Source organism: Drosophila pseudoobscura, chromosome 3 (genome assembly GCF_009870125.1).
Source record: "Drosophila pseudoobscura strain MV-25-SWS-2005 chromosome 3, UCI_Dpse_MV25, whole genome shotgun sequence".
Lineage (NCBI taxonomy): Eukaryota > Metazoa > Arthropoda > Insecta > Diptera > Drosophilidae > Drosophila > Drosophila pseudoobscura.
In genome coordinates, this window is record NC_046680.1 from 4,736,663 (window position 1) to 4,762,222 (window position 25,560).

The following is a 25,560-nucleotide window of genomic DNA, read 5'->3' on the forward strand; positions in this document are numbered from 1 at the left end:
GGCTGCGGCTGTTGCTGTCACCGTTTGATAATGCCCCAAAGATTCCCCAAGTCGTGGCAGCAGTGGCAGCAGTGGCAGCAGCTAGAAAGAGGCGGAGCTGGGGTTGGCCAAAAACGGGTTCAGAGCCACGTCCTACATAGCACATTTTGGGTTAACAAAAAAAAAGAAAGAGAAGCGGTTCCTTATGCAAAATCCAACAGAGTCCGTGAAGAAGTTTTGCACTGATTGATTTTCTATAAGATCGAACGTACTGCTGTATGTACTATATGCCGATGCCTCGGGCCATAATTTCGCTAGCGTCTGGTGGTAGGGAGGAGGGTGGGGGGAAGGAGGCAAAGTCGTGCGCTGCTAATTTGCACCTACAACCAACAAAAATAGCAAAAACAACTTCGGCTTTAGAAAGTAGAAAATTATGCGGCAGGAATATGAAATGAAAGTGCTTCCCATCCCATCCCGTCCCGTCCCGTCCCGTCCCGTTGCTCCTCCTTCGGGGGGGAAGGGGCTCGAAAGTTTACAGAAACCCCCATCATAACAGCAAAATTTTTCTTTGAGCTGCCAAACGAATGGAAGACAATAGCGCGCTGCTTGGCAAATCGATTGTATTGGACCCGATGCGAATCCATCAATCGATACTCCGCAGTTATGCCGCCAATCACCGGGTAATTCGATAACTGACAGACAGCTTGCTGCATTTGCATATCGCGCTTCTAACAATGCCCCATTTGTGACCCCAAAGCTGACTCTGGCTCCCGCTGACTGCTGGACTGCTGGATGGTGGGTGGGGGGAGGAGCATGGGTAGTAGTTTCTGTTTTGGACGGCGTAACCAAAGAAGGGGCTTGCAACATGCATCCAAGCGATATGGCAACCGCAACTTGAACGCCGGTTGCAGTCAACGCGTGCCACAAACCGCAGAAACAAAACGGAACGAGAAGTTCGCGGGGCTCTACAACAAAGAGCTGCCACGAAAGGTTGCCCTCTGAAAACCCCTAGAAATGATGATGGATCTATCTGTTGGGATCCGTCGTTTCGGGCCCCCCAAGTTCATCGATTCATAAAGGGAATCCATTTGATAATAAACATACATATGCACAATATAATCTGATTTTATTTGCGGCTATCTGCAGGTCACTACTTCACCTTTTCAGCTTCGCCCCTGATCTCAAAGCAGACACTATTGGGACGCGGGACATTCTTCTCGTCGAAAGCCTCGAAGCTGATGACCGTTTTGTAACGTCCGTGCAGAGTGGCGCCCCGAATGTTCGTGAGCATCAGCCTCAGATGGAAGGGCTCATGGATGAGCGTGGTCTAAGATCGGGCAGGTTGAGAGAGCAAAGTCCCAATCGATTTGTGGGAAAACTTACACCAGCTTTTTTGATGCAGTCCTGTTCCACTTCCTGGCGATTTGTGATAAACGTCGTCCAGTACTTGAACCAATACTGGTCCTTGTCGTACATGATGGCGCAAAAGTCCTGCGTGGCCATGGTAAAGACAGTCGGCTCCCAGTTTCCCCGCTGGTAGTGGAACAAGGCGAACTTGGCCTGGAATGGGGGGAAGGGGACGGGGTTGGATTCAACTTAGTGATTCGGATGCCGGGGCGGCGGGAATTACGGCTATGCGATCGTTGGGCTGCAGGTCCCAGTTGGTGGTGGCATTTCCCGATATGTGTATGGTGTCGGGATCCTGTTCGACAGTCAATTTATCGAAATTGATGGCTTCGCGGATGAACATTGTCCCGGGGCGGGCTTCGGTGCATGGCGCGAATATGTCCGGATCCTCGAGCAGCAGTTCATAGTCGGTGGCCCAGATTCCGGCCAGTCCCACGTGGATCAGAAACAAAATTCGCCACATTTTTGCATGGCAAGGGGTATTTGCTACGTCTTTATATAGCCTCTAATGCCGGAATGTCAGAATGTCGGTAATTGTCTCTGCCAATTACCGGATTAACCAAACATAATCTAATCTACTGTAATCCGCACGCGAAACAACAATGAAATTTCCACAGAACAGCTGAAATATACAGGAAATATAGCCCAAGATCGGACCGATTTGCCTGGAGAGCTCTCACTGATCAATATTCGTAATATTTGTTTATTTATTCCAATCCCCCCTCAAACTCTTCCGTTTTTCGCTCTGGCAATCTCAAGCTGTGCTCAACTTTCATTTGACATTGAGAGGCTGATTGAATTCAATTCTTTCCTCTTTTTTTTTGCATTCAAAAACAAGAGAATAATACAAAAATGTAGCCCAAAACTATTTTGCATAATTGGGCGTGTGTGTGGTAGACGAGGCGACTGTGTCACACCCACCATAATAATAATAGCGGCAAAAAAAAAAAAAACAATCCCTAACAATATCTCGGCTTGTGTATCGCAAATGCAATTTCATATTCATTAAAATTAATTGCTCCTTGATTGCCCCATTCGTTGTAGATGGAGCAGAAATTTAACATGCAGAACACTCAAACAGATGTACAATTTACATGCACACATACGCACACACACACACACATGCCCGTGCAATCCACAGTTCGAATCTGTACAGATTGCCCAGCACAGCATGTCAAATGTGAGACAGCGACAGGGAGACAGGCGGACAGATGGAGAGACGAAGAGACGGAGAACAGCGCGGGACGGACGCAGTCGCCGTGGAGCAGCAGCAGTGGAAAGAGCAACAGCCGCATACCCGCATACCCGCAATATAATTTAACGAATAATGCAGAGTAATTAATACAGCTATCATCTTCTCTTCAAGGGGAAACTGCTTCTTTTCTCTTCTCAGATTACCTCGTCTGCGTGTGTGGGAGCAGGACAAAGAGAGGCTTGGCATTCATCAACAGTTTTGCGAGAGACTTCAGCATTCACTTAACTGTAATTAAAGCTACCCAAGGTGTCAGATGGGCAGGGGAATAAGCGATGACTTCGGTGCAGGCTAAACGAGACGCTCTCTGCTTTCCATCAAGCTTTAGCTCCGAACAACACTTTGATTCGTGCTTGCAGCCTCGTTCGATAAGTACACACACAGAGAGAGCGCAGAACAAGAGCATCTCTCTCTTGAGCAGCAGCAAAGAGAGCACGTGCCTGCAATATAGCCCCCTCCCCTCCAATAGCACATGTCAGCTCAAAGAAATCCATTTCCCAGCACTCGTATGTGGGCTCCTTTTGTTCTTTCCGCTCTGAAGGACCTTGCACTAGTTACCCACGGCCTGGCGGCTTCATCCTGCTCACATCCTGTTAGCCATAACGTAACGCCACACACAGAGTGCATTGTGAGCTGTCTGTTCGATTTGCAGTCGAGAGGCATAACCTTGAATGTGGCTTTTAGACATTTTCAAACGAGCAAACAATGCGAACGGCCAAGAGAGAGGGGGAGGCGTAGGGGGAGGGGGAGAGAAAAAACTGCTGTATATTGTCATAGAACTGGCAACACATTGCGTCAGCTGCGAATGCTGCCATAAATAAAAACTCATTAGCTCTGGCCTATACCAACACGCGTTTACGCTTGGGTGTGTGTGCACTCGTGGGGATGTCTGTATCTATTCTTACGTCTTACAAGCCACACAAAATCGAGATACCACAAAATGCGAAAACCTGGAGCGTTTAAGCCTTAGGGCAAAGGTCACAGACTATAATTAGGAAACATTCGAAAGGAAAAACGTGAAAATAAAAGGGAAACAAAAACAAAAAGCTGCGCCCAACGTGGGGCTCGAACCCACGACCCTGAGATTAAGAGTCTCATGCTCTACCGACTGAGCTAGCCGGGCACCTGAGAACGGTGAAATCCAATGGCTAGCAAGGAGATAAGAACCTTATGTACTACCATATGTACTATAGATAATTATATGCATCAACAATTGATTCTCGATAGAAGACAGGAAAACTCTTCTACGCATTAAATTATGCTATGTTATAGCAGTTCCCCAAGGAACTTTAAGAACTTAACTTAACTTCGATGTACCGACATAATATTACGGTTGAAAACAGAGTACATATATGCACCGAAAACTGGTCCATGGTCTTGCATACATAAAATATGTGTCGATTAAGTGCTTTTTATACAACAGGTTATTCATTCGAAATTGATTGAGCCCGACATTAGGTCAATTGGAATTTTATTTCCATTTTAAGTAAAATATAGTTTTACGCAACAGAAAAATGACAAAAGAAAAAAACGTCGCCCAACGTGGGGCTCGAACCCACGACCCTGAGATTAAGAGTCTCATGCTCTACCGACTGAGCTAGCCGGGCATGTAATTTAGGCCAAAACATATATCCACAAGGAATATTCGATATAGTATATAGTATATCCATTTCTATAAATATCCATTTCTATACAAAATTTTCCGAGCAGAATTTTCCTAGGATGGTATGGACATTATTTGAATGACTATCGATAGATTATCGATTATTGATTGCACTTTATTTGAAGTTTTCTTCGAATTCGATTAATTTTAACTCCTTGATCGATCACTATGAAACAACAAGTATCTTAGGGTTTGTCGGAAAAGAATGGGCATCTATGTATGTATATATATCTGTTTAATATTCACCTATTGCTTCAAAAGATAGACCAAAAATAAATGTCGCCCAACGTGGGGCTCGAACCCACGACCCTGAGATTAAGAGTCTCATGCTCTACCGACTGAGCTAGCCGGGCATGTGGGCCAATCGAATGCGATCCGTATCCGGCCAACACCTGCCAGGGCTGATGTCGATCTCAGTCGTGATTCCACCTCGTTCCACTGCGCCATAATATAAATATAGGGCATCGTTCGAAATGGTTTCGACAACGCCTTTTGGCAATTTCCATTGAACTGATTGTGATCGGATAGGTAATTTCAGTTACAATTATAATGCACCCAATCCGTATATAAACGGTTCACGGCGGAACTTGTGGCTCCATCGCGAAAAATGTTGACCCATCCAAAGTGCCTCTTCGTAGTGCTCCAGCTGAGTTTCGTCTGCCTATCTCGGGCGGTCGAGTACGAGTTCCTCCTGGAAAAGGATGGTCTGATGGCGCCGTGCGAGAATCATCCGGGCAACCCTTCAGGCTTGGATGCCCTCTTCGACATGTCCATATTGAACATAACACAGAAGACAGAGTCCACTCTGCAATTGACCGGAGATACCGTGATCGTGTGGCAGGATGTCGAGCCGAGCGATACCATAACGGTGAGTGCTAAACGGTCTCTTCAGCCTTTCCCATTTATAAATATCCTATTTGATCCAGCTGTTCGGACAAATCTACCAGTTCGAGCAAGGCAACTGGCAGAAGACGATGTTCTCGGCTAGCAGCAAGGACTTTTGCAAGAACATGTTCGAGAAGAATCAATACTGGTACAAGTTCTGGACGCAAAATATCATCAACTCCAAGGACGTGAGGAAAACTTGCATCAATACCCGCGGCGTGAGCAGTCTCCATCCACAACTCCCTGTTTTCGCTCATTTCCGCCTATGTTCCTCCATTGCAGTCCGTGGTGAAGCACGAGTCCTTCGACCTGGTTCTCAAGGCCAGTGTGAACGTGCCCAATCTGGGAGGTCGCTACAAGCTGGTGGTCCTGTTCGAGGCCTTCGACAAGCGCAACGTGAAACGTCCGGTGTCGATTTGCAGCGAGTTCCGCGGTATAATCCGAAGAGTCTAAGTCTAAAGGTCTAAAAGTCATCATATATGCATGTTGAATCGGATATGTACGGTGAAATACCATTAAAATGGATCCGCTGTTCTTTAAAAGTCTAATTATATATGCATGTGGCATACAACATGCAACAAAATACACTTAAAGTTAAGATTGCCATCAGGTGGCGCACATCAGGGCATCAGGGCATCAGGGCATTGCAGAGCGCCCCTGCATTGCCTCTTTGTTCAGTCCATAATGGAACACCAGGAGGATAGCAAGGAAAAGTGCCGGTCGCACGACTGGTGGGCCGAGTTCTGTCAGGACTCGGCCGTCCACGGGATGCCGTATTTGGCTAGGCGGGACCTGCACTGGGTGGAGCGCCTCTTCTGGCTGGCCATGATCCTGGCCTCGGCCTACTACGCCATCAGCAGCTGCTACTCGCAGTGGGAGCGGTTCCGCAACAATCCGATTGTCTACGAGTACGAGTATCTCTTCGCGCTGCGCAACTTCACCTTTATCGGGCTCACATTCTGCACGACTTACGAGACGGAGGAGCAGGTGGCGAAGCTCATCAGAGAGTGAGTGTCTTTTCCAGAGACTATTCAGTTTAACAAGTCGCCATCGATCTAGCACCTGGGCAGTGGATCCCACTCAGGACCCCGCCAAGGCTGCCTACTACAAAGAGTTCCTTTATGTGCTGAATCGCTTGCGGTACAACAATTTGGAGACCCTGAAGCCCTTCGAGAACGACACCACTCTGAGCAATCTCGCCTATGTGGACATGCTGCTGGCGCTGCAGGAGAAAGTCCTGCCCAGTCCCAGACCTGTCCTCATGGCGCCCATCGTCACGGAGGTGGGTCTCTGCCAGTCCACGAGCCAATTGACGCGCTACGGCAATCCCTATGGCAGGCTGTGAGTTCTCCTTGCACTCGGATTTCTTCCGTCGCTAGCCTCTCGGTCTCTTCCAGAGAAACCCTGAACGTAACGCCTGTGCGGCAGTGCGGCTTCTTCAACGAATGCCAGTTTATGCACAAGCCCTTCAACAGCATCCAGACCCATGTGTTTCTGGTGAGCGCCAGCATCTCTGGGGAAAAAATCGACTCCATTTTCATGCTCTTTCGCAGTATATGCACGATGTCAATGAACTGATGCTGCCCCACGACCGACGCACCATCACCTTCGACGCCAAGACCAAGAGCTCCTACGTCCTCAAGCTGCTGATTAGCTCCATTTCGGCGGACAGGGAAGTGCGCAACCTGCCGGTGGCCTATCGGAAGTGTCGCTATCACGACGAGAACAATCTCCGGTACTACAGCGTGAGTTTCCATCAAGGTCGGCTCGTTCTTGAACGGGACTCCCAAGCCCTGATCTCTCTCTGTGTACAGCCCTACCATCCGAGCCTGTGTCGTCTTGAGTGCCGCATCAACTGGGCCCTGAGCATGTGCCATTGCAAGCCCTTCTTTTATGCGGCTGCCCCACAGGCCCCCATCTGCAATGTGACCGGAATGCTCTGCCTGGCCGAATCCAATTGGCTGGAAAGGCCCTGCCACTGCTTCTCCCTGTGTCGAGAGACAACGTACAGCATCATCGAGGAGTACGAACAGAGCGGAGTGAGTATCCCCCCGAAGGCATCCAACAAACTGCGATTTATATATCTTCTCGTTCTCAGGGCGATCAGAGCTACGTGGGCGAGCAGTTCGAGCGGACGATCATCATTAAGCTGGAACTGCCCAAGATGGGGATGAAGCGTCGCGTGGTCTTCAGCACGGATCAGCTGATTATGTCCTTTGGCGGAGCCATCGGACTTTTTCTAGGCGCTAGCTTCATGACCTTCTATGGTCTGATACATCTGTTATTGCACTTTCTAGTGGTCCAATGCAAATGCCGGCCCAGGATCCCCCAAGACCGTGCTCCGGATGGGAAAAGAAAGTGGTTCACCTTTAGGAAGCCATGATTTTTGAGTAAATTAACTTGATCTTTAATTTTCCTTAGCTTTAAATAAACAGTTTTGGCTTTTTTAACTCTACAAATTATTTTTAAGCTTACAACTAGTCTTCAACTTAAAATAAAACAGAAAAACAGAACTAGAAAGATTTCCTTATGACACGTACATTAGCAGAGACATAAAGAAATGGAATTGTTGTCAGCTTAATGACATCAAAGTGGCTGGATGGCCAAGAGCATCGTAAAGAGAGGCCCTTAAGGGGAAGCCACAAAAGTGGCTACTTGGCTTTGCAGAGAAGAAAGCCGCCATGCCACACACGTTAGCCAGGGGGAAGGGGGGAGTTCGGTTCAGTTCAGAGAGCAGGGAAATTTTCACTTTTTGCGGAAGACAGTGAAGCAACAACTGCAGTGGAAAATCACTTTAAAGCGGAGATTTCCATTTCTCAAATGTGACAATTTGGCTCGGCTCCGAGGGGAGTCTTGGGGGAGTTTGTGGTGTCTTCAATTTACACACATTCGTCCATACTTGGCCAAAAGCCGAGTGCAGTCAGCGAAGCGAAACATAATTGTTGGTAAAGCTAACAACCTTTAAAGTTTTGCTTAATTTTAGTTTCTTTGGCGTTGCGTGTTCCTTGGCGCGGATTGAACCTGGATCGGAAAATTAGAAGCTTTTCAATTGCCGGCTGGAAGAAGCCGTTAGGAAACCAATTCATAAATAAGAATTAGCAAATAATGTAAACAACAGACAACAACAAAAAAAGGAACGCTGTTTTCGTTCCTTTACGCTTATTATGGAAATTATAATGGCTAGATCCAAGAAGTTCTCTGTTTCTGGCATAAATTTGTTCTGGTCTGTTGCCAAAAAATAAATTAAGACCAAAAGCCAGACGGAGAGCCAGCCAAGCAATTAAAATGGAACTAATTTTAGTGTGTGGAGTGGATGGATGGATAGATCGCTCTGTTTGGGGCTGTTTAACCTTTGGGAACACCGCCGCCTCCCTCTCTCTCTCTCTCTCTCTCTCTGTCTTGGGTTGCATCTCTTCCACATTTGTGACATTTACATTGGCATTTGGCAACTTTGCGAGAGAACAACAAAGAACCGCAGCCAACAATCTTTAGCCATGAATGAGGCCGAGCAAAGCAAAAGCCAAGAATTACTCGGTAAGATGATCCACACACAAGCACACGGGCACACGGGCACACACTCGGGCATATTGCACACGTTCTCTCGGCATAGTATGTGTTTCTGCTCTAGTTCACACTCAGGTTGAAACGAACAACAACAACCTCTGCACAATTGCGTGTTGAACAATTTCCAAATTTCATAAATACCAAATGCACTCGCCCGCATCAGACAACCGCAGCAACAGTGTATGTACGATGCTCTCCACGCTCTTCGCACTTTGCTCTCCAGCCAAAAAGCTAAGTCCTACTCTCCGCGGGCAGGGTGTATTTCGATATAAGGTATGATATTTTCGCTTACTTTCTCTTCACTCATCCTCTGCGTTGTGACGACATTCACTCAAGCTAATTATGCCATTGAGAGAGAGGACTCTGGGGAGGATGCCTCACCTTGCCTAAGAGTGATGCTTAGAGGGACTTTGCTATTAATAGTAGCAGCAGCAGCAGCAGGCGGCCACAAGGCGGCACTTCTTATCTTCTTTCTTTCAACTGCAACTCCTACTCCTTCATCCTCCTCCTCCTCCTCCTCCGACCAGCCGTTAGTTTATTTTCGGGCAGACGAAACGAATTCCGACACCTGTCCAGAGAGCAATGACGAACAGACAGAGCAGCTGTCGGCAGCGAGAGCGCGGCGTACGAGAGTGTTGAATGTGCTGAAAATGTAATTTTCGTTTCCAAATGCGCTCCCACTCACACTGCATGTCAAATGAAGCAAGAGGAAAGAGCAAAGAGGAACGAGCAAAGAGGATAGAGGGGAGAGGAGAGAACTTTCTCAGAGAGCTCAACTGGAAATGCCCTTCCCATGGGAAGTCTTGGCTTGGGAATAGGCAGCTGATGATGGGGTGAAACGAGATGGGATCAGCCATTTCAGTGCATGGAAAGATCATTCTGACATTCTGCAACTACTATATAATACATAATCCCTTTAAAAGAAGGGTATAAACATATTCGTGTGGCCTTTATTCTGTTCTACTTAAAGAGAGGATGAGCCTACACGCTGGGGAATGATAATGAGGGAGAAAAAGGGAGGCAAAGTGCTTCCGAGCGGCATTCTAATGTATTACCTGCTTTAAATTCATGCCATTAGGTTCCTAATCATTGGCAGCTGTCGGTAGTTCATCCAAGCCCAGCCCATCGGTCCCTCCCCCTCCCCCAAAGGCTCGGCTCCGCTCGGCATTAATTTAGTCTTGTTAAATGGAATTGTATACAGGCGCAATAAACATTTACTATGTACGAAAGTCAGTTGCCCCAAATGGCGTCATGAGAGCCATAAATTATTGATACCACGCAATAGACACTTGGCAATAAAATCAATTAATAAAAAAAAAAATAACCGAAACAACCAAAATGCGCCTGGCAACGTTTCGTTCGGTTCGTTTCGTTGTGTCTCCTCAAGGGGCTTTAGATAAATGCGAAATGCGGAATGTGCGGAATTTGTCTTGTTTTTCCTCTTGCTATTCTGTAATTTAATTGCTGCTTTTGACATTAAAACAATTTTCAAAAAATACGATAATTTTCGGTATTAAAAAACTGAATTTCAAAACCCTTTTGCATTCATTTATGACTCTATATCAGAACTAAATGGTTTTTGTCTCTGACCTTGCCTTTAATTATTTTGTTTCTTCTCTTTTTTCTGCGCTCGAGGTTTTTGTTTACACACGAGAGAATTCCGGCCAAATGCCGAGAGTTCTTGACACACTCTGAGACACAATTGGAGACAATGAGAACAAGTTACAGCAAAAAGCAAAAGCATAATTCCATTTTGTTTATTTTCCGAATGTTATTTGAGGCGGTTCAAAGAGACTGAGAGTCTGAGAGACAGAGAGAGAGAGAGAGAGAGAGGGAGAAAGTGTGGACGGAGATTTCCCCCAAAATTGATATGGAATTCCCAGAACAGAACCCACAGACGGAACAGAACTTTCTGTCGAAATGCTCGTGTTCGAAAGCGATTTCGAATTTCCGCTGAAACATCAAAAAGAACTCACCTTCATGTCATTGATAATCTGTTGGAAAAGACTCCCCAGAGCAGAGCTATCGCGTTCCAGACTTAGATCCATTTTTCCTTAGTTTTATGTGACTTGCTCTCGATATGGTTAGGGTCGATCGAATTTCGAATTTCGAATTTCGGATTTCGTTATTCGTTCAGTTATTCGCTCGGATTGACTGGTTTCCTTCTAGATGTATGTATGTTATTCATTCGATTACTTTTGTTTCATTTTGATTGGAAAAGCCAAGTGATGAGCGGGGGATCTGTAAAAGATGTAAACATAGTAATTTAGTACAGACGTATAAATAGAATTACTTAACAAACTAATCTACAAGCACTTCCGAGTGGAAATCTGTGTCTCATCTGGATCATAAATTACCGGAGTTTTGTCGGCTTCTAAGGCGGGTCCGGACGAGCTCTCGTAAATAATCAGAGATGTAAAACGATGTCTTCCCAAACAAGAAATTATGCTTAATTATGACAGATGGAGAGAGGGAGTTTCCCTCTGGCGTAGGCGCAACATGGGGACTGCATTTGGGGATCGTTGACCCACATTGGGAGAGAGCTATCAGTGCCATGATTTATTGTTCATGCAGTGGGCCTAATTGTTAATTATTAATCGATAATTGATAGGAGGGGGTGGGCAGCGCCCGTCCGCCCACAGGAAGTTGCAAGTTGCGCGTCCACAGCATAAATACGAATTATCGTCGAAGCACTAGACCTGAGGCCTGAGGCCCATGCAAACGACTTTCATTAGGGAAGTGCAATAGTTGTGACCCATTTGTAAGTCGTTGGGTACGTGTCTGCTGGGGTTCTCCGCCTGTTGTACGGTTTTCGAAAGTGCGAGCCTTGAGAGCAATTAGTGCTTGAGAGGCGTCAAACGTACAGATTTTCAGAGTCAAGTTGTTGCATTAACCTTCGACCGCGGGCCAGCCAGCCCTGAAAGAGGCCCAGGCGCGGCTCGAGTCTCAAGTCTTAATGGCCATAACTCAAGTGAGACCTGCACTTGAGGCCATATCTTACTCTTTTTGGGCTGATTATGACATTGACGGCAACTCCGAGTGAAGTTCTTATACATGTGTTTTTTTTTGTGTACATCATCAATGCATTCAGAAAGCGTCCACAATAGATACTCAAGCGTGAAGGAAGCCAAGGCACACAAATGATAAAAAGCAACAGCAGCAACAACAACAACAACAACAACAACAACAACGAGTGCTGATTGCCCAGACTGCGTATCTTTTGTCTATGGGTCTAGGACTGCGGTCTGCGACTGTGGATACTCGCAGAGAAAAGCATCAGCGCCGTCAAAGAACAAGTTGTGGAAAAAGAAAGAAGGAAAGAAAACCAGCAAGCGGAGTCGAGGCTTTGCACACCCCTGAAGACCGATCGATAAACTGTTATATGTTATATGAGCCCCTCAGGAGATCTGGGTTGCAAATCACAGACTGTGCCCATCATACCCTCCGCCAAAGGGTATGCAGCAAGCGCGCACAACAAAGTCGCGGCGAAAAGGCAGACGCACTCACACAATCGCACACAAAGGCAGACGGAGCAAGGCAGAGCGAATGGAAGTACTAAACAAGTAGACCTGCATCTTTTCTCTCTATCTCTCCCTCTCTCTCTCTCTCTCTCTCTCTCTCTCTCTCTCTCTCTCTCTCTCTCTGTCTCCGCCTTAGTGGAATAGTAGTGTAAATGACCTCTCGAGATAAAATTGTGGCCACAAAGCAAACGATGACAGGCATCGCTGCTGCTGCTCTGCTACTGCTCTGCAGCTGCTCTGCTACTGCTCTGCTGCAGATCTGCAGTGCTCGCAGAGTTGCAATTTCCTTTGCAGTGCGGAAATAAGTTTTTGTTTTCTTCTTTTTTTGGCAATTGACAGACTTAAATCTGGTTTTCATATTTACATATATACATATGCCTGCATTGGATATACAAAACATTGACCCAGTTATCGTGCGGTTGCACTTAAATCATAAGCCTACAACTGGTCGAGCGAGTATGTACATACATACATATGTACATACATATGTATGTATAGCTAAAATGTATCTGCATATTTCTTATCCACGGCTCGGCGGAAGCAGGCGGCGTTTTCCCAACGTGAAGATAAACGCTCTGGATGCTTGGGAAATCCAGAGCAGAGGCCACCGAACCGAGCTGGGGGTCAGGCCTGCTGCAGATCGTGCTCTGACCCCTCGGAACGGGGGAGGCCGTTCTTTTGGGCAGTAGCCAAATTACCAAATCGTGCATTAACAAAAACAACAGAGCACCACAAAAAGTCGCTTCCCAACAGGAAAACAACAATTTCGCAAAATACCCCAAAGAAGAAGAGCAAAAAAAAACAATGGGAACAAAAAGGGGAATGCTGGATTGAGCAGGCCAAACTTTAGATACCCTTACCTTTAGAAAATACAAACATCCAGAAAGAATCAAGAACTTGTTTGATCTGTTGGGTTCTACGCCTCTTTTTTCAAGGGTACATCAATGGGAATCAAAAGGGAACTGGAAACTCTGGAATCAGGGATCTGTGGAATAAGCCCGCATCAAGACACACACACACACACATACAGCACACACACACACACACAAATGTCAAGTTGATGATGATGACGATGCTTTTGTTGGAGTTGTGTGGTGTCTAGGCCGGGATACGTTTTAATTCCAACTACGCATAATTTTCCGCCCTATTTACTCTCTCTCTCTCTCTCTCTCTCTCTCCCTGTAGCCTGCGGTTTCACTGAGATTTCTGTTGAAACAGAAGCGGAAGCTGCGTTGTGGGGTAAAAGGGAGATTTGTATACACAACTCGCATGTCTTGTTGCATGTTGCATGGATTTCTATTACAGGAAGCGACTTGACTGACAGTCCCAGAGAAGCGGCGGCAAATGCTGCCAGACACCACTTCTGTCAAGGGCGACAGAGCTGTTGTTGCTGTTAATTGCTCACCAAATGATGGACGCACACGCACCTCTCTTTCCAGTCCCTCTCTCCCCCCCTCTCCTTGAGAGCAGCGCAATTATGCGTAAATGCAGATGAGTGAGTACGTTTAGGGCAGACCGGCAACGCGTCCGTGTCCGAGCAACCGCTCGGAAGACTAGGGCTCGGCAGAGCGGCAGAGGCAAGGAACCAAGAAAGCTTTAACGGCATTTCTTGGAGGCGAGCGCTTTAACGACTGAGAAGGTGCTGAGTAACAATTATTCTTGGGCTACAGCTAATTCCGTTTAAAAGTAAAAACCAGCTGATAAACCAATCAAGAAAAAACTATAGTATGAGCCATATGTTGACCGATATCAGGGCTGTGTTGTATGCCACATTGTGGTTCACACTCTTAAAATAGGCATTGTTTCAGGAAAATCAACAAAGCTTGGAACTTGGATAGTGTTCTTATCGGTGGGAAATGGTTTGCAAGTCTGAGGGTTTCCACTCTTAAAATGTGACACATTTCCTTTGGAGGAAGCACTTTCGTTTCGGCACTGCTTCTCCTTCGTAAAGCAACAATCAGATAATCCACTGCTGGAAACTGTCTTATCCACTCCATCTATTTATGTACGAATGTTTGTCTTTCCAAGTTCCAAGGGGATTCCGGTTAAACAAATAATATTACAGCTGCATATAAATGTGTGGGACAGAGAGAGGTCTGCTATGGGACTTGGGCTTCTGCCAGATTTATACGGTACGAGGTGTCGTCTCTATCTAATGCCGCAAGGTAAACGATACTTTGTAGATGGCAATTGTTGTGCATCCGAGAGCGCCGAGAGCCCCCATGACTTTACACTTTCACCGGCAACAAACCGGCAACAACGACAACAGTGAGCATCTGTGGCCAGCCGCCAAGTGTCGAGATGTCTCGGCCCTTGGTCTCTCCGTGGGTCTGGGGTGGATCTGGGGTGGATCAGGGGCCTGGCTCCAGTCGAGCCAGCTGGGAAAGCGAGATGCTGGGCCGTTCAAAAAAGAACGCATAAAACGATGATGATAATCTAAAGATCAAGTTTTTTATATTGCTCGAACAAAATCGACAACGTCACCACGCACACATACACCAGCATTTAAGTGTGTTTATCTGCGAGTATGTGTGATTTTCTATCTTTAGCGTCATCTGTGCTTTGCCTTGCATTTTCATTCCATTTGATGTTTCTTTTTTTTCTGATTTCTCTGCTTCTTTCTGGGATTCGGTGAGGGCATCTGCTTTTCCTCTGCCCCCACAAACACACACAGTCTCGTATGGCGCGTCATTAACCCAAATTTTCTATGAATAAAATATAGCGCAAAAAGGAAAATACTCAATGTTTATGGTGGAGCAATATTGAGCGGATTTCTTGTTTTTTTTTTCGTTGCTTTCTGTTTTCGAGTTTTGTTCTCAATTAATTGAATAATTCGCAGCTCGTTTCGAGGGCTGCTGAAATGCGTCCAATCTATTGGATAATAGGCTGTTAGCCTGATAACCTGATTGATAAGGTTTCTGGTTATGCTTCGGTTGTGTTATCTAATCAGCAGGGACTCGGGAAGCACAATCGATTTGCTTTTGCCACACGTGTTGCAAGCTATGTACTATCGATCGCAAGACAGTGAGAGAGTGGGAGTGAGAGGTAGAACCAACCAAAAAGTAGAACAGAAAACATAAATATTTCGCAACAACAAACGCCCACAAATCTGCAGACACCACACAACCAGTCTGTGTGTGTGTACATATATGTTTGCATGTGTGTGGGTTCCCTCTGGAAATAAACTTTCGGCATTTAGCCACGTTTAATCGATTTGTGCATACATTTATGTACATATGTATGTATGTACGTACGTATGTTTACACATGGCGGGGCACAGAACAGATCTACTTTGGCCCCACAACCCATGGGGGGAGGGAGAGAGAGACAGGCGATACAGAGATATGGCATTGCCTTACAGCATGTTTCGGGCTATATTAAGAGATTTTCCACTCGCATGATCATGATAAATCGATGAAATTAGCATCAGCCTGTGGGAAAACTTATTAGAATGTGAAAATATTTCGCAGGCAAATGAAAAGCGAACTTGCAAAGTCACAGATTTACATACTACAAAAACATACGCATGAACCTCGAAAATTGATACTTTCTGAAAAGCAGTGAAATTTATAATAATTGTAAAATAGACTCAGGGAAAAAGACTTAAATATTCTGTTAGTATTTAAATCATATGTGTACATACATATGTATGTGTGTACGTATTTCCTTTCGGCTCCTTTTATCTCCTAATTCTTCTCCTTGTGCCCGCGCACACAGTTGCTCTTCCTATTCTTCTTTGTCCGCTTTTGCCGCGCCATTTTCTTGTTAGTGTTAAACAAAAGTGCCGTTAGTTAACCGGCGTATGGTACTCTCGCACTTTTTCACGTCTGCTTGTGTGTTGTCTGCCGGTTTCATAATCACGTTCTCTTCTTTGTCTTTTGTTCTTCTGTTGCCTTTTCCACTCCTGGTCTCTTGTTTGGACTCTTCTTCTTTTGCTGTCTTTCCATCTCCTGCCTCTCATTCTGCTTCCATCACTTCTCATGATTCGTTGAGTACTTTGTAGCTCTCCGCGTTTTTTGTTTGTTTTGCTATCTCCTTGTTCTCTTTGGTCTTTGCAGAGCTTTTGTTTTGCCCGCATTTGGAATGGACAAGAGACTTCCTCAACCATTTCGGCCTGGCCATAATTAATGCCCATATGAGGGCGCAAGAAGGAAATCCATTAGAGTGTCGGTTTTATAGCTGAACTCTTGACATTCTCGTTCGTTCTTGCCACGACACACGCGACACAGCACCAAGAAGTCCCGGAGAGGAATCGAGGCGGCTTTACGTGGCGGAAAAGCCAGCAAAATCGAAAGTAGTTACGAAATAGGCCGAATAGGTCAGCACCGAGAGTGGGCGTGCCTCAAATACATACATACATACATACATACATACATATATTTATATGTACATATACATAAAATGAAGTGTGTATGTATAAATGGATTCACGCCTCTCCATGAATCCATTCATCCAACCATCCCAACCAGCCAAATGCACACCCATGCAGTCCACTAATCAAACGAAAACGAAATTCGTTTGGCGAGTGGCGAGTGGGCGCCCAGACAAACGACACAAGCAACCGTTACAAACTGCAGCCGCAGCAGCGGCAGCGGCGACGGCAGCAGTGGCGGCGTCATGCAAACAAATGCAGTCATTCAGTCAGTAAGAAAAATTGAGCCTGGAAATGTTCCCAGCCATTTTTTTTTTTGCTCACCAATTGACAAGCCGGCTCAAAATAGTGCCCGGACAGCCTTCTTGCTTGCAGTATTATCCGAAAATAAAATCCAAAAAATAACGTATGCTGCATAATTAAAAATTACACGGCTGAAAGGTAACGGTAAAAGCATCGGAGAGCAAACAGAGTTTACGTAAATGCTTTTTCGTTGTCTTTGCTTCGCTTCGCGTCGTTTCGCTACTCCTCGATTTCCCTTGCTCGTCGTTGCCCAGGGTATGATGTTTTCTGCAGACGCAAGTAACACCCGAATATCTAGATAGACACCCAAAACACGATTAGAGGTGGAACAACCAAATTTGATCCCCACGCATCTGACGTTTTGATTTCAATTTTTGCCAAGCCTCCACGTCGCCCTCTCAATTATGTACACACATATAGGAGTATATAACTGGGGCGTACAATATGTACATAAATTATTGTGCAAAAAACTACCTTCGATTAGGGGGTATCCAATGGTAGTATAGAGCTTCCCTACGTTATTTGTTTAGCAATTGTGTTGGGCTCTGGAGAAGAACCAAGTCGCCAGCCTACTGTGTTTGCCTATGCACCGGGAGCCGGGAGGCCTTTCTCCATAAAGATACGATTATTTATATTTATTTGAGTGTGTGTTCCTTTTGTGCAGTCTTGTTTGCATTTTATTAAGACGCAAGTTTGCTGTTGATTCAGCGCAGGAGCAGGCGCAGGCAATGGAATACCCTCATGCCCGACAGCTGTTTGCGGTTAATTTTTTTCATTTTCCTTCTGTCTTGTTAGCATTTTCTCGTGTTCTCTCCTTTTATTTTTGGCAATTGCGCCAGCAGGTGTGCCAGCATCCGGATTGAGTTACTCTAGGAGCGGGTTGGCCGAGAATCAGATAGACCCGGGCCAACATTTTCTGCTCTTTTGGTCAAGGTATCATTTATCATTATCGTCAGCCAGGATAGACTTTCAAATTTGTTGAATTTTGTACACTTACAGAGAGCGTTATTATTGTTACCAGAAAGAATTTAAGCTTTGCGTAGAAAGGCGATCAACAGCTGCCACACTAACAAGGGATCTGAAAGGGTATCGTGTGAGTGCATCGCCATTCGACATTCTAGGCGTATCGTTTACGAGAGAAGACGAATCCGCTAAGAACGAAACCTTTTGTGTCTAATATTGGGTAAAAAAGTGTGTAAACAAATGTGCGAAAAATCTAGAATCACGAGCAGCCCAAGCCCATCCCAGAAACAACTGAAATGTGGAATAATATTAAAAATAATTACCGCTTATCTCTTCCATTAGAAAAAGAGAGCAAAGTCGTTTGAAAGGTACGCAAACACACACACACACACATATACACATTAGCCGAAAGGGCGTCGTGACATTACAAACAAAAACGTGCGATAAGAGAGCATGACTGTGGAGAAGGAGAAGGAGAGGCAGAGACATTCCTCACATAAACAGTTATTATTCTGATGAGTTTGGACGAGTGTCAACGTGCTGCTCCGGTTCCTGTTCCGATTAGGGGAACCCTTCCAGCTGCAAGCCAGAACAGAACCAACCCCAAAAAAATAAAGCTGACCCCAGCCTAAGTCGGGTTTATTTCATTGAAGATAACGAAACAATTCAGGTAAAATCTTGAACAAAGATGAACAGGGAGAAGGAGAGCATAGCCTGCACTTGCGCAAATAGAGCAGCAACAGACGGAAACTTCAAAAGGGGAGTTTGTACGAGTGCTGTTTCGGTCTGGTCTGGCAATGAAAGGAGTTTTCATGGCTGACTGGAATAGACACTGGAAGTCCTTGGTGCTGCTACTGCTGCTATCTATCCTCTTCTCACTGGAAGCTGGTCATACTTGTTGGTCAGGGAACGGAACTGCAGCTGCCTCCACCCCGTCCTACACAATCTCTTTTATAATTAGCCCACTCCAAATGAGGCCAAGTGCTTTCTTGATTTTGCTTTTTTGTTCTTGATTTATCTGCTCAACACACACAAGGAAAGGGGAGAAGGAGAGCAAAGCAACACTTGAAGGATACTTACAATGCACTCTCCTCTCTCCAAGCAGTCGGCGTGCATCTGCTTTCAGCACACAAAAAAGTATCCCACGGAGCCGTAAATGCAGTCGTTTGTTTGCGATTTCGGGATGCTGCCGCTGCTGCTGCAAACAATTAAGCGTTTCCTCCCCTTCAGACCATCCTGTGGTTGTTGTTGTAGCATTGCATTCCAGGCGGCAAAAGCGCACAAAGGAGTGTGTGCCCGTGTGAGTGCTCCACGCTCTCCCAGCCAGCCCTCAACTCCTGCTCCTGCTTTTCCTCCCACTCTCCGTCCGCCTCCTGGTTTGGCTGGTCTGTGTTGTTCAAACAAACTACCCCGAGCGGCGCGGCACCGTTGATCCTGTCCTTTGCCTCTCCTGTAGTTGTTGTTGCTTTTGTTATACACTCACAGACACGGGACACGCACACACACATTCACTGGCATGGCAGACAGACGCTTAATTTCTGTTTGCCTTTGAAAATTGCATAAATTATTCGCTTTTCAACTCGAAATCCGAACCATACACACTTTTCCCTCCTCCTTGCAATTCGGTTTCGGTGATTTTTCTCGCGCACTTTTCGCACTCCTTTTTTCATCGGCCAGACAACAGTTAGATGTCTCTTTAACTGTTATTTTATGCCTTATTTTCGATTACTTGTAATTTTTCGACAGCATTCTCGGTTTCTTTCGTTTTGCGTTTCGGTATCATCGACGCGACGACTCAGGTTCGTATTTTCTTATAGACAAACAAAAACAGACAACCCGCAAACACAGCTCTAAACCACTTACAGCGGCGTCAGGGTACAGAAACTCTATGAATAATGCCGACTGGCACTAGAACACATTTTAATTCAAATTCAAAGGCGCCTTCAGTTTACATTTGTTTTAAAAAATAGCAACAGCCACCGCGTAACCGACGGCCAACGGGAAAAATTCGACAATGCAGAAACAGTGTGACCGCGGACTTATCGATAAAATATACCGTCCTACCCTCAGAAATATACCGCAACATACCGCCTCATTTTCAAAATATACCGTAAATATACTGACAAATTCAAGTTCTTTTTCCATATTCCTCGATTTTGATCTTCCGTCGAATATTACTAGCTATATAGAACATTTAGCCATGCCCACATAGTTTTATACGATTAATGAATCAATTTTCTACAAGATTGGATAGTTTTTAATCCTTGCTTTTATTGTATTTATTATAAAAAAAGGGTTAAACGAAAAAGTTCAACAAAAAAAAAGTCGCAATGTTACTGGTATTTGAAGACGTGATGCGTGTATAGCCTTTGTACACCCTATTTCGCTAATTTTATATGAAGATCAAACGTAATTTATTAAGACCTTTTCTCAAATTGATATTCTTTAGACATATTCAAGTACATTATTAGTATCTTGTATATGTTTATGTCGATCCTGATACCTACTGAGCCTTGGAAGGCAAACGTATTCACAATTCTATAACATCCATTTCCCCCAGGGTATGTGTGCATGGCATTAGCAACACGTTTGTGTATCGAATGGGACTCATTGTTGCTAAAGCGAAACTGCGGCGAATCGGGTATTGCCTATTTCAAGCTATATAGATGCCCACTTAGATTTATCCCATAGATAAATACATTTTTTACAAGATTGCTTCTTTTAATTATCTTAACGTATTTTATTTTGACTAAAATACGGTTTTCAAATAAATGTTGCCGCAACAGTCTGTATGGAATGTGCAACATTGTGTATGGAATGGGACTCATTGTTGCTAAAGCGAACTGCGGCGAATTCAAATTCGATTCAAAAAACGACCAATTCTTTGTTCCGTTGAATAATACTATCTATATAAAACATTTAGCCATGCCCACTCAATTTTGTACGATTGATGAATCAATTCTATACATGATTGGCCTATTCGAAATAATTTCATTTATTGGATTTCTATATAGCATTGAAAATTAAATTAATAGATTGATGAAATTGACTAAAATACCATGGGAGCGCGGCGAAAACCAGTATTTCTACAGTATAACCCTCAGAATAGCACCGAAATATACCGCCTCATTTTAAAAATATACCTTAAATACTGACAAATTCAAATTCTATTTTACATTTTCCTCGTTTTTGATATTCCATTGAATAATGCTGACTAACTAAATCTCTCATAGTTTTATCCCAATGATGAATACATTTTCTACAAGATTGGATAGTTTTTAATCCTTGCTTCTATTCTATTTACTGTAAAAAAGGTTTAAACGAAAACCTTATAGTATAGGCCGTAGTATAGGCCTTTGTATACCCTATTTTGATAATTTTATATGAAAGTATAAATATTGATATGAAGATAAAACGTAACTAATAAAGACCTTTTCTCAAATTGACATTTTTTAAACATATTCATGTATATGATGAGTGTTTTGTATATATATCTCGATCCTGATACCTATTCTTGGTCCCTACAAGAAGACAATAAGCTTTAAAATATCGTTGAAATGTTGAAAATAATATTAAATAATATTGAATAATATTATAATATATTGAAAATAAATTGTTTTTGCTTGGGATGACAAACATATTCATAATTCTACAATATCCTTTTTCCTAGGGTATGCAGAATGCCAATGTTGCGGGACATGCTGCTCGATTTCTCGGCACATGAGTCTGGCCCATAAAAATTGAATTTGCCAACGGTAATGTGTCTGGAATGTTGCAGGGAAATTGTTGCGTCGAAAAATCACTCCGCGAAAAGAGGATATCCCACAATGAAAGGGAGAAAAATCCCAAGAAACGGATACGAGAAGTGCGTGCTTTTTTCCTGTTGCCCTTTTAGCTCAATCAAAATTAAGCTTGTTATAGCTCATTCAAAATTACGCTCTCCCGGCTCAGTTTTTCGTTGCATGTATCAACAAGAAAGAGCACCCCTGTGACCATCTGACCCTCACAAATATAGCGTAAATATACCGATGAAAAAAATAACTTAGCCAACCCCTTTAAAAATAACTGTATTTTGGTGCGATAATCGAAACGCATTTGGCGGTTAAATATCATTATGTTAAAAATCACAATACTATTTATTTATACCATATATACTTTTTATCGAAATGGCAATTCAATTCTAGCTATGGTTGAAAATAACATTTTTCCGATCTGAAAATGGACCTTTTAATTAAGCTGCTTCTTAATAAAGGCAAGAGGTTTTTATCAGAACTACTTGTCTTTGACAAAAATGTACAAACTTTCGTTGAGATAGATTAAAGCCTTAAATTGGTTTATATATTCTATTCATGATCGAGACAGTATTATAATTTGCAAGGGTATTTCAAATTATTCTCATTCCATTATGCAGAGTATTGTCCAGCAACATGTGCATGTTTCCCAGCGCCACCTAGTTGTCGTAATACCCATCTTTTGTCACATCCAGCTGCTGGCATGGAAAAATTATCAACAATGTACGGCTATTCTGATCATCAGTGGCCCAAATTCGCAATTTTTCAAATTTATATGTATATTTATTTGTTCAGGTTGTTGATCTTGGTGCAGTAAGTATAAATAAAATCATCGTCTGCATTATCACACAAGACCGGAGCTTAAAGAAATTAACAAACTTAGTGCAAATAAAGATATAAAAACAAATAAAAACTTTGTACAATAAAAAATACAGAGGAAAACAATACAAAATAGTAAGTCCAGGGGCTGGCTAGCACTGCCCTTAGTTGTCCACCCGCTCCACATTCAGATGAATGTCCGTTTTTGGCATTAACAGCAGCCTGCCATTGTCATACTCCAGGGGAATTGTCGTCTTGGAACAGGGCGTGTATCTGTGGTATTGGAGTAGGGTCACCAGTCCCACCAGCAGCTCCTGCTCCACGAACTGGGCGGCTATACAACCGCGCAAGCCGTCGCCAAAGGGCAGAAAGGACATGGCCGGCCGGGTTCGTTTGGCTTCGGTCTCAAAGCGATCCGGATCAAATCGCAAGGGTTCCTCATAGATGGCAGGATCCCGGTGAATCGCTGCCGTGGGTATGAGAACATTGTTACCCCGTGCTATGACAAATACCGATCCGGGCAGCTCAAACTCTTTGGTGGCTCGGCGCAACAAGAAAGGATAAGGTGTGTGCAGGCGCAGCGTTTCTGGAGGAGCAAGTCAAGATCAGGATGTGTGTGTGGTATGGAATTTCACCCACTTACCATTCAGAACTTGCTTCGTGTACAGCAGCTCCTTCAGCCCTTCCGTTGTCAGTTGTCCGCTGTGTTGTTCCAGAGTCTTTCGAATCTCTGCTCTGACTCGATCCTGCAGCTCCGGCTGCCGCGCCAATTCGTAGAGACAAAAGCTGAGGGTGGCATTTAGGGGAACCAGTCCGGCCAGGATGAAGCCAAAGGCCTGTGCTGCAATCTGGACATCGTCCAGTGGCTGGTCCATGTTTGAATATAGCTGCAGGAAGGTCTGCAGTGGCTGGCGATCCCTCCTACGCTGTTCCTGCAGCTGTCCGAGCACCACCTTTTGAAAGTAGGCCATGGCCGATACGGCGTAGCTCTTGTGATTGAGCAGCTGCGCGAGTAGGGGGAACTCCAATGCCAGATAGGCACGCCACAGACTGAACTTGCCCCAGTAGCTTTGGGTCCACCGGCGGAACTCCGTGTGATCGGCTGACAGTCCAAAAGCCATCGAGGCCACCACGTCCAAGTTATAGCTGTCCACCAGCTCGTTGATGTTCAGGGTCTGCAGACGTTCCTTTCCCAGGCTTCTCTGGACACCCCTGGAGATCAGCACGATCCTGGGCAGCAGCTTGTTGATGTTCGCTGGGGTGAACACGCCCGTGGATTGAGCGTGGAGCGCCCGCCACTTGTGCCCGTCCAGCTGTAGAAGATTTCCCGATAGCAGCTCAGAGCCGTCATTGCTATATAGACCTCGCGTGGTGAAGTTTCCAGCGTGTTTGACGAGAATGTGGCGCACCAGCTCAAGGTCCAGCACCAAAACGAACGGCTTGAGGCATGCAAAGAAGCCAACGAATGGCGCTCTTCCTTTGTACTTTGCGTAGATGACTTGCAGGGCGTCCTGCAGATGTCTTTTGCCGCCCACAACGCCCTTGATGTTGCCCCAAAAGAACTTTGGCTTCTCGTGCAGAATGCCGCGTCGCTTCCAGTAGCCCAGGCTGATCTTCACCAGGGCATAGAAGAGAGAGAGTGCACTGACGGCGGTGAGCAAGGCACGGTGCAGCAGATCCATGCTTCTCTTGGCAGACCGGTAGTTGTCTTTTCCCGTTTTGCTTACTAATGTGTAATGTTTTTTTTTCTGTCTGGCAGTGGCCGTGCCTGTTCGTCGGGTTTGCTGTTTCAGTAGCTAGTGCCGGCACGGGCTTATCAGTGCCATCGTCATGGAATAGCGGTTATCAGTGGGTTGGCCAAAAAAGCGATAATGTCCATTGAGGGGGAACCGAGCGGGGCAACGAGCGCTAAAATAGAAGAAAAACGAGGCTATAAACCGGCAGGCTATAGTGTATCGTAATCAATTTGGCTTTGCTTGTTTTATTGGCCAACTTTTCTGAGCCTACTGCTGCAGAATGAGGCACAGATTGTACGTGCTCGTCTGGAACTCGCTGATGTGTATCCAACGGACAAAACCCTGTTCAATTAGTAGCTGCTTGTAGCTGGGCACGTCCGAGCAATGGGGATCCTAAATTAGAGGGAATTGCGCATCAGTCAGTGGCAGAAATGTGGTCGCCGCAAGTGGGTTAATTGACTCACCACAATCAGCAGATAGACCTCCCCCGTCTGGGTCCGGTGCCACCCGGCTATGCCCTTGGAGGCCGTATCACTTATGCCGCCCATCGGTATGAAGCCCTGGTATTCCACAAAGTAGCTGCGGATCTGGCCGAGCACTTCCTGGGAGCACAGTTCCTTCGTGTGTAGGATCTTGCAGGGCAACTTAAAGAGCACATCGATCACGTAGAACTCCTCCAGGGTGCCAATCCAGCCGCGTGAGCCCTCGAAGCTGGCGGGCTTGTCTGCCAGACTAATCAATATATTCTGAATCTCCCGTATCGAGGGCACATGTTGATCCGCATCGCTGCGTTTATTTATAATCCACGAGATGGCCGTCTGCAAGGTGCGATAGCCGCAGCCCCAACCCGCATCCTGGTGCCCGTCGCAGCCGTAATGAAAATAGCTGAAACGACCGCGCGTAAGAAATGTTTCGCCATTCTCCGATGGTGGGGCCAGGGCCAGGTGAGGGTTTTCGTGCAGCGCGTATTCGTAAGTCTTCGGAGAGATGCTCAATCCGACAGGTGCCTGGTCATTATTAACGTCCATTGCTCTGCCTTCGACTGATATTCGGGCTGTTAGTGTTTATATCGTGCGAACTTGATCGTTCTGGAGCAGATGTATTGATATATCCACGCCTGCTGGGATTGTTTTTGCCACAATTACCTGTTGTTTACCTTATTACCTTTTGGAGTCGCTGCAGTTTTTTTTTATTTAAATACATACATATACACATATACATATATATACAAACCTATACATATGCAAAAGTGAAATCTCAGCAGTGAAATCGTTCGAACAGTGTGACAGCTCTCAGAAATATACC

At 45.1% G+C, this 25,560-nt stretch overlaps 6 protein-coding genes and 3 non-coding genes across 47 annotated transcripts in view; 2 read left to right on the plus strand and 7 right to left on the minus strand.

Annotated features, from left to right (window-relative positions):
- mim (missing-in-metastasis) overlaps positions 1-19,956 on the minus strand; it is a 38,360-nt gene extending 18,404 nt beyond the window's left edge. For 29 of the 36 annotated variants that reach the window (XM_033379082.1, XM_033379081.1, XM_033379080.1 and 26 more), the window contains exons 1-2: positions 18,990-19,956; positions 10,727-10,991 (exon numbers count right to left, since the gene is read on the minus strand). In XM_033379082.1, coding sequence (XP_033234973.1) covers positions 10,727-10,798 — 72 coding nt within the window. In that variant the 5' untranslated portion in view covers positions 10,799-10,991; positions 18,990-19,956. The remainder of the gene's footprint in view (positions 1-10,726; positions 10,992-18,989) is intronic. The other 7 variants (XM_033379102.1, XM_033379105.1, XM_033379101.1 and 4 more) reach the window with 1 other exon arrangement.
- LOC6898089 (uncharacterized) lies at positions 1,081-2,025 on the minus strand. Its single transcript, XM_002138138.3, has 3 exons — positions 1,610-2,025; positions 1,363-1,539; positions 1,081-1,306 (listed from the first exon to the last, which is right to left on the minus strand). The coding sequence occupies exons 1-3, from the start codon at positions 1,847-1,849 to the stop codon at positions 1,130-1,132; spliced, it is 594 nt and encodes a 197-aa protein (XP_002138174.1). The 5' UTR covers positions 1,850-2,025; the 3' UTR covers positions 1,081-1,129.
- Positions 3,689-3,761, minus strand: TRNAK-CUU (transfer RNA lysine (anticodon CUU)). Its single transcript has one exon. It is a non-coding gene; the product is annotated as a tRNA-Lys (tRNA).
- Positions 4,173-4,245, minus strand: TRNAK-CUU (transfer RNA lysine (anticodon CUU)). Its single transcript has one exon. It is a non-coding gene; the product is annotated as a tRNA-Lys (tRNA).
- On the minus strand, positions 4,582-4,654 carry TRNAK-CUU (transfer RNA lysine (anticodon CUU)). The gene has a single exon. It is a non-coding gene; the product is annotated as a tRNA-Lys (tRNA).
- Positions 4,790-5,728, plus strand: CheB42a (Chemosensory protein B 42a). Its single transcript, XM_002138139.3, has 3 exons — positions 4,790-5,169; positions 5,228-5,404; positions 5,469-5,728. The coding sequence occupies exons 1-3, from the start codon at positions 4,909-4,911 to the stop codon at positions 5,637-5,639; spliced, it is 609 nt and encodes a 202-aa protein (XP_002138175.2). The 5' UTR covers positions 4,790-4,908; the 3' UTR covers positions 5,640-5,728.
- On the plus strand, positions 5,859-7,805 carry ppk25 (pickpocket 25). The gene is made up of 6 exons (XM_002138140.3): positions 5,859-6,193; positions 6,246-6,527; positions 6,584-6,683; positions 6,740-6,931; positions 7,001-7,225; positions 7,285-7,805. The coding sequence occupies exons 1-6, from the start codon at positions 5,871-5,873 to the stop codon at positions 7,567-7,569; spliced, it is 1,407 nt and encodes a 468-aa protein (XP_002138176.2). The 5' UTR covers positions 5,859-5,870; the 3' UTR covers positions 7,570-7,805.
- A 2,627-nt stretch (positions 19,957-22,583) lies between the features above and the next one.
- On the minus strand, positions 22,584-25,548 carry Cyp6u1 (Cytochrome P450 6u1). 4 transcript variants are annotated; one of them, XM_033378042.1, is made up of 3 exons: positions 25,489-25,548; positions 23,163-24,427; positions 22,584-23,105 (listed from the first exon to the last, which is right to left on the minus strand). In XM_033378042.1, the coding sequence occupies exons 2-3, from the start codon at positions 24,199-24,201 to the stop codon at positions 22,684-22,686; spliced, it is 1,461 nt and encodes a 486-aa protein (XP_033233933.1). In that variant the 5' UTR covers positions 24,202-24,427; positions 25,489-25,548; the 3' UTR covers positions 22,584-22,683. The 4 variants fall into 4 exon arrangements, with proteins under 4 accessions (XP_033233933.1, XP_033233932.1, XP_002138177.2 ...); XM_033378041.1 differs by lacking the exon at positions 25,489-25,548 and adding an exon at positions 25,420-25,441; XM_002138141.3 differs by lacking the exon at positions 25,489-25,548 and adding an exon at positions 25,412-25,431.
- On the minus strand, positions 24,473-25,431 carry Ufsp1 (UFM1 specific peptidase 1). Its single transcript, XM_001360132.4, has 2 exons — positions 24,720-25,431; positions 24,473-24,648 (listed from the first exon to the last, which is right to left on the minus strand). The coding sequence occupies exons 1-2, from the start codon at positions 25,281-25,283 to the stop codon at positions 24,523-24,525; spliced, it is 690 nt and encodes a 229-aa protein (XP_001360169.3). The 5' UTR covers positions 25,284-25,431; the 3' UTR covers positions 24,473-24,522.
- Positions 25,549-25,560: the final 12 nt, after the last annotated feature.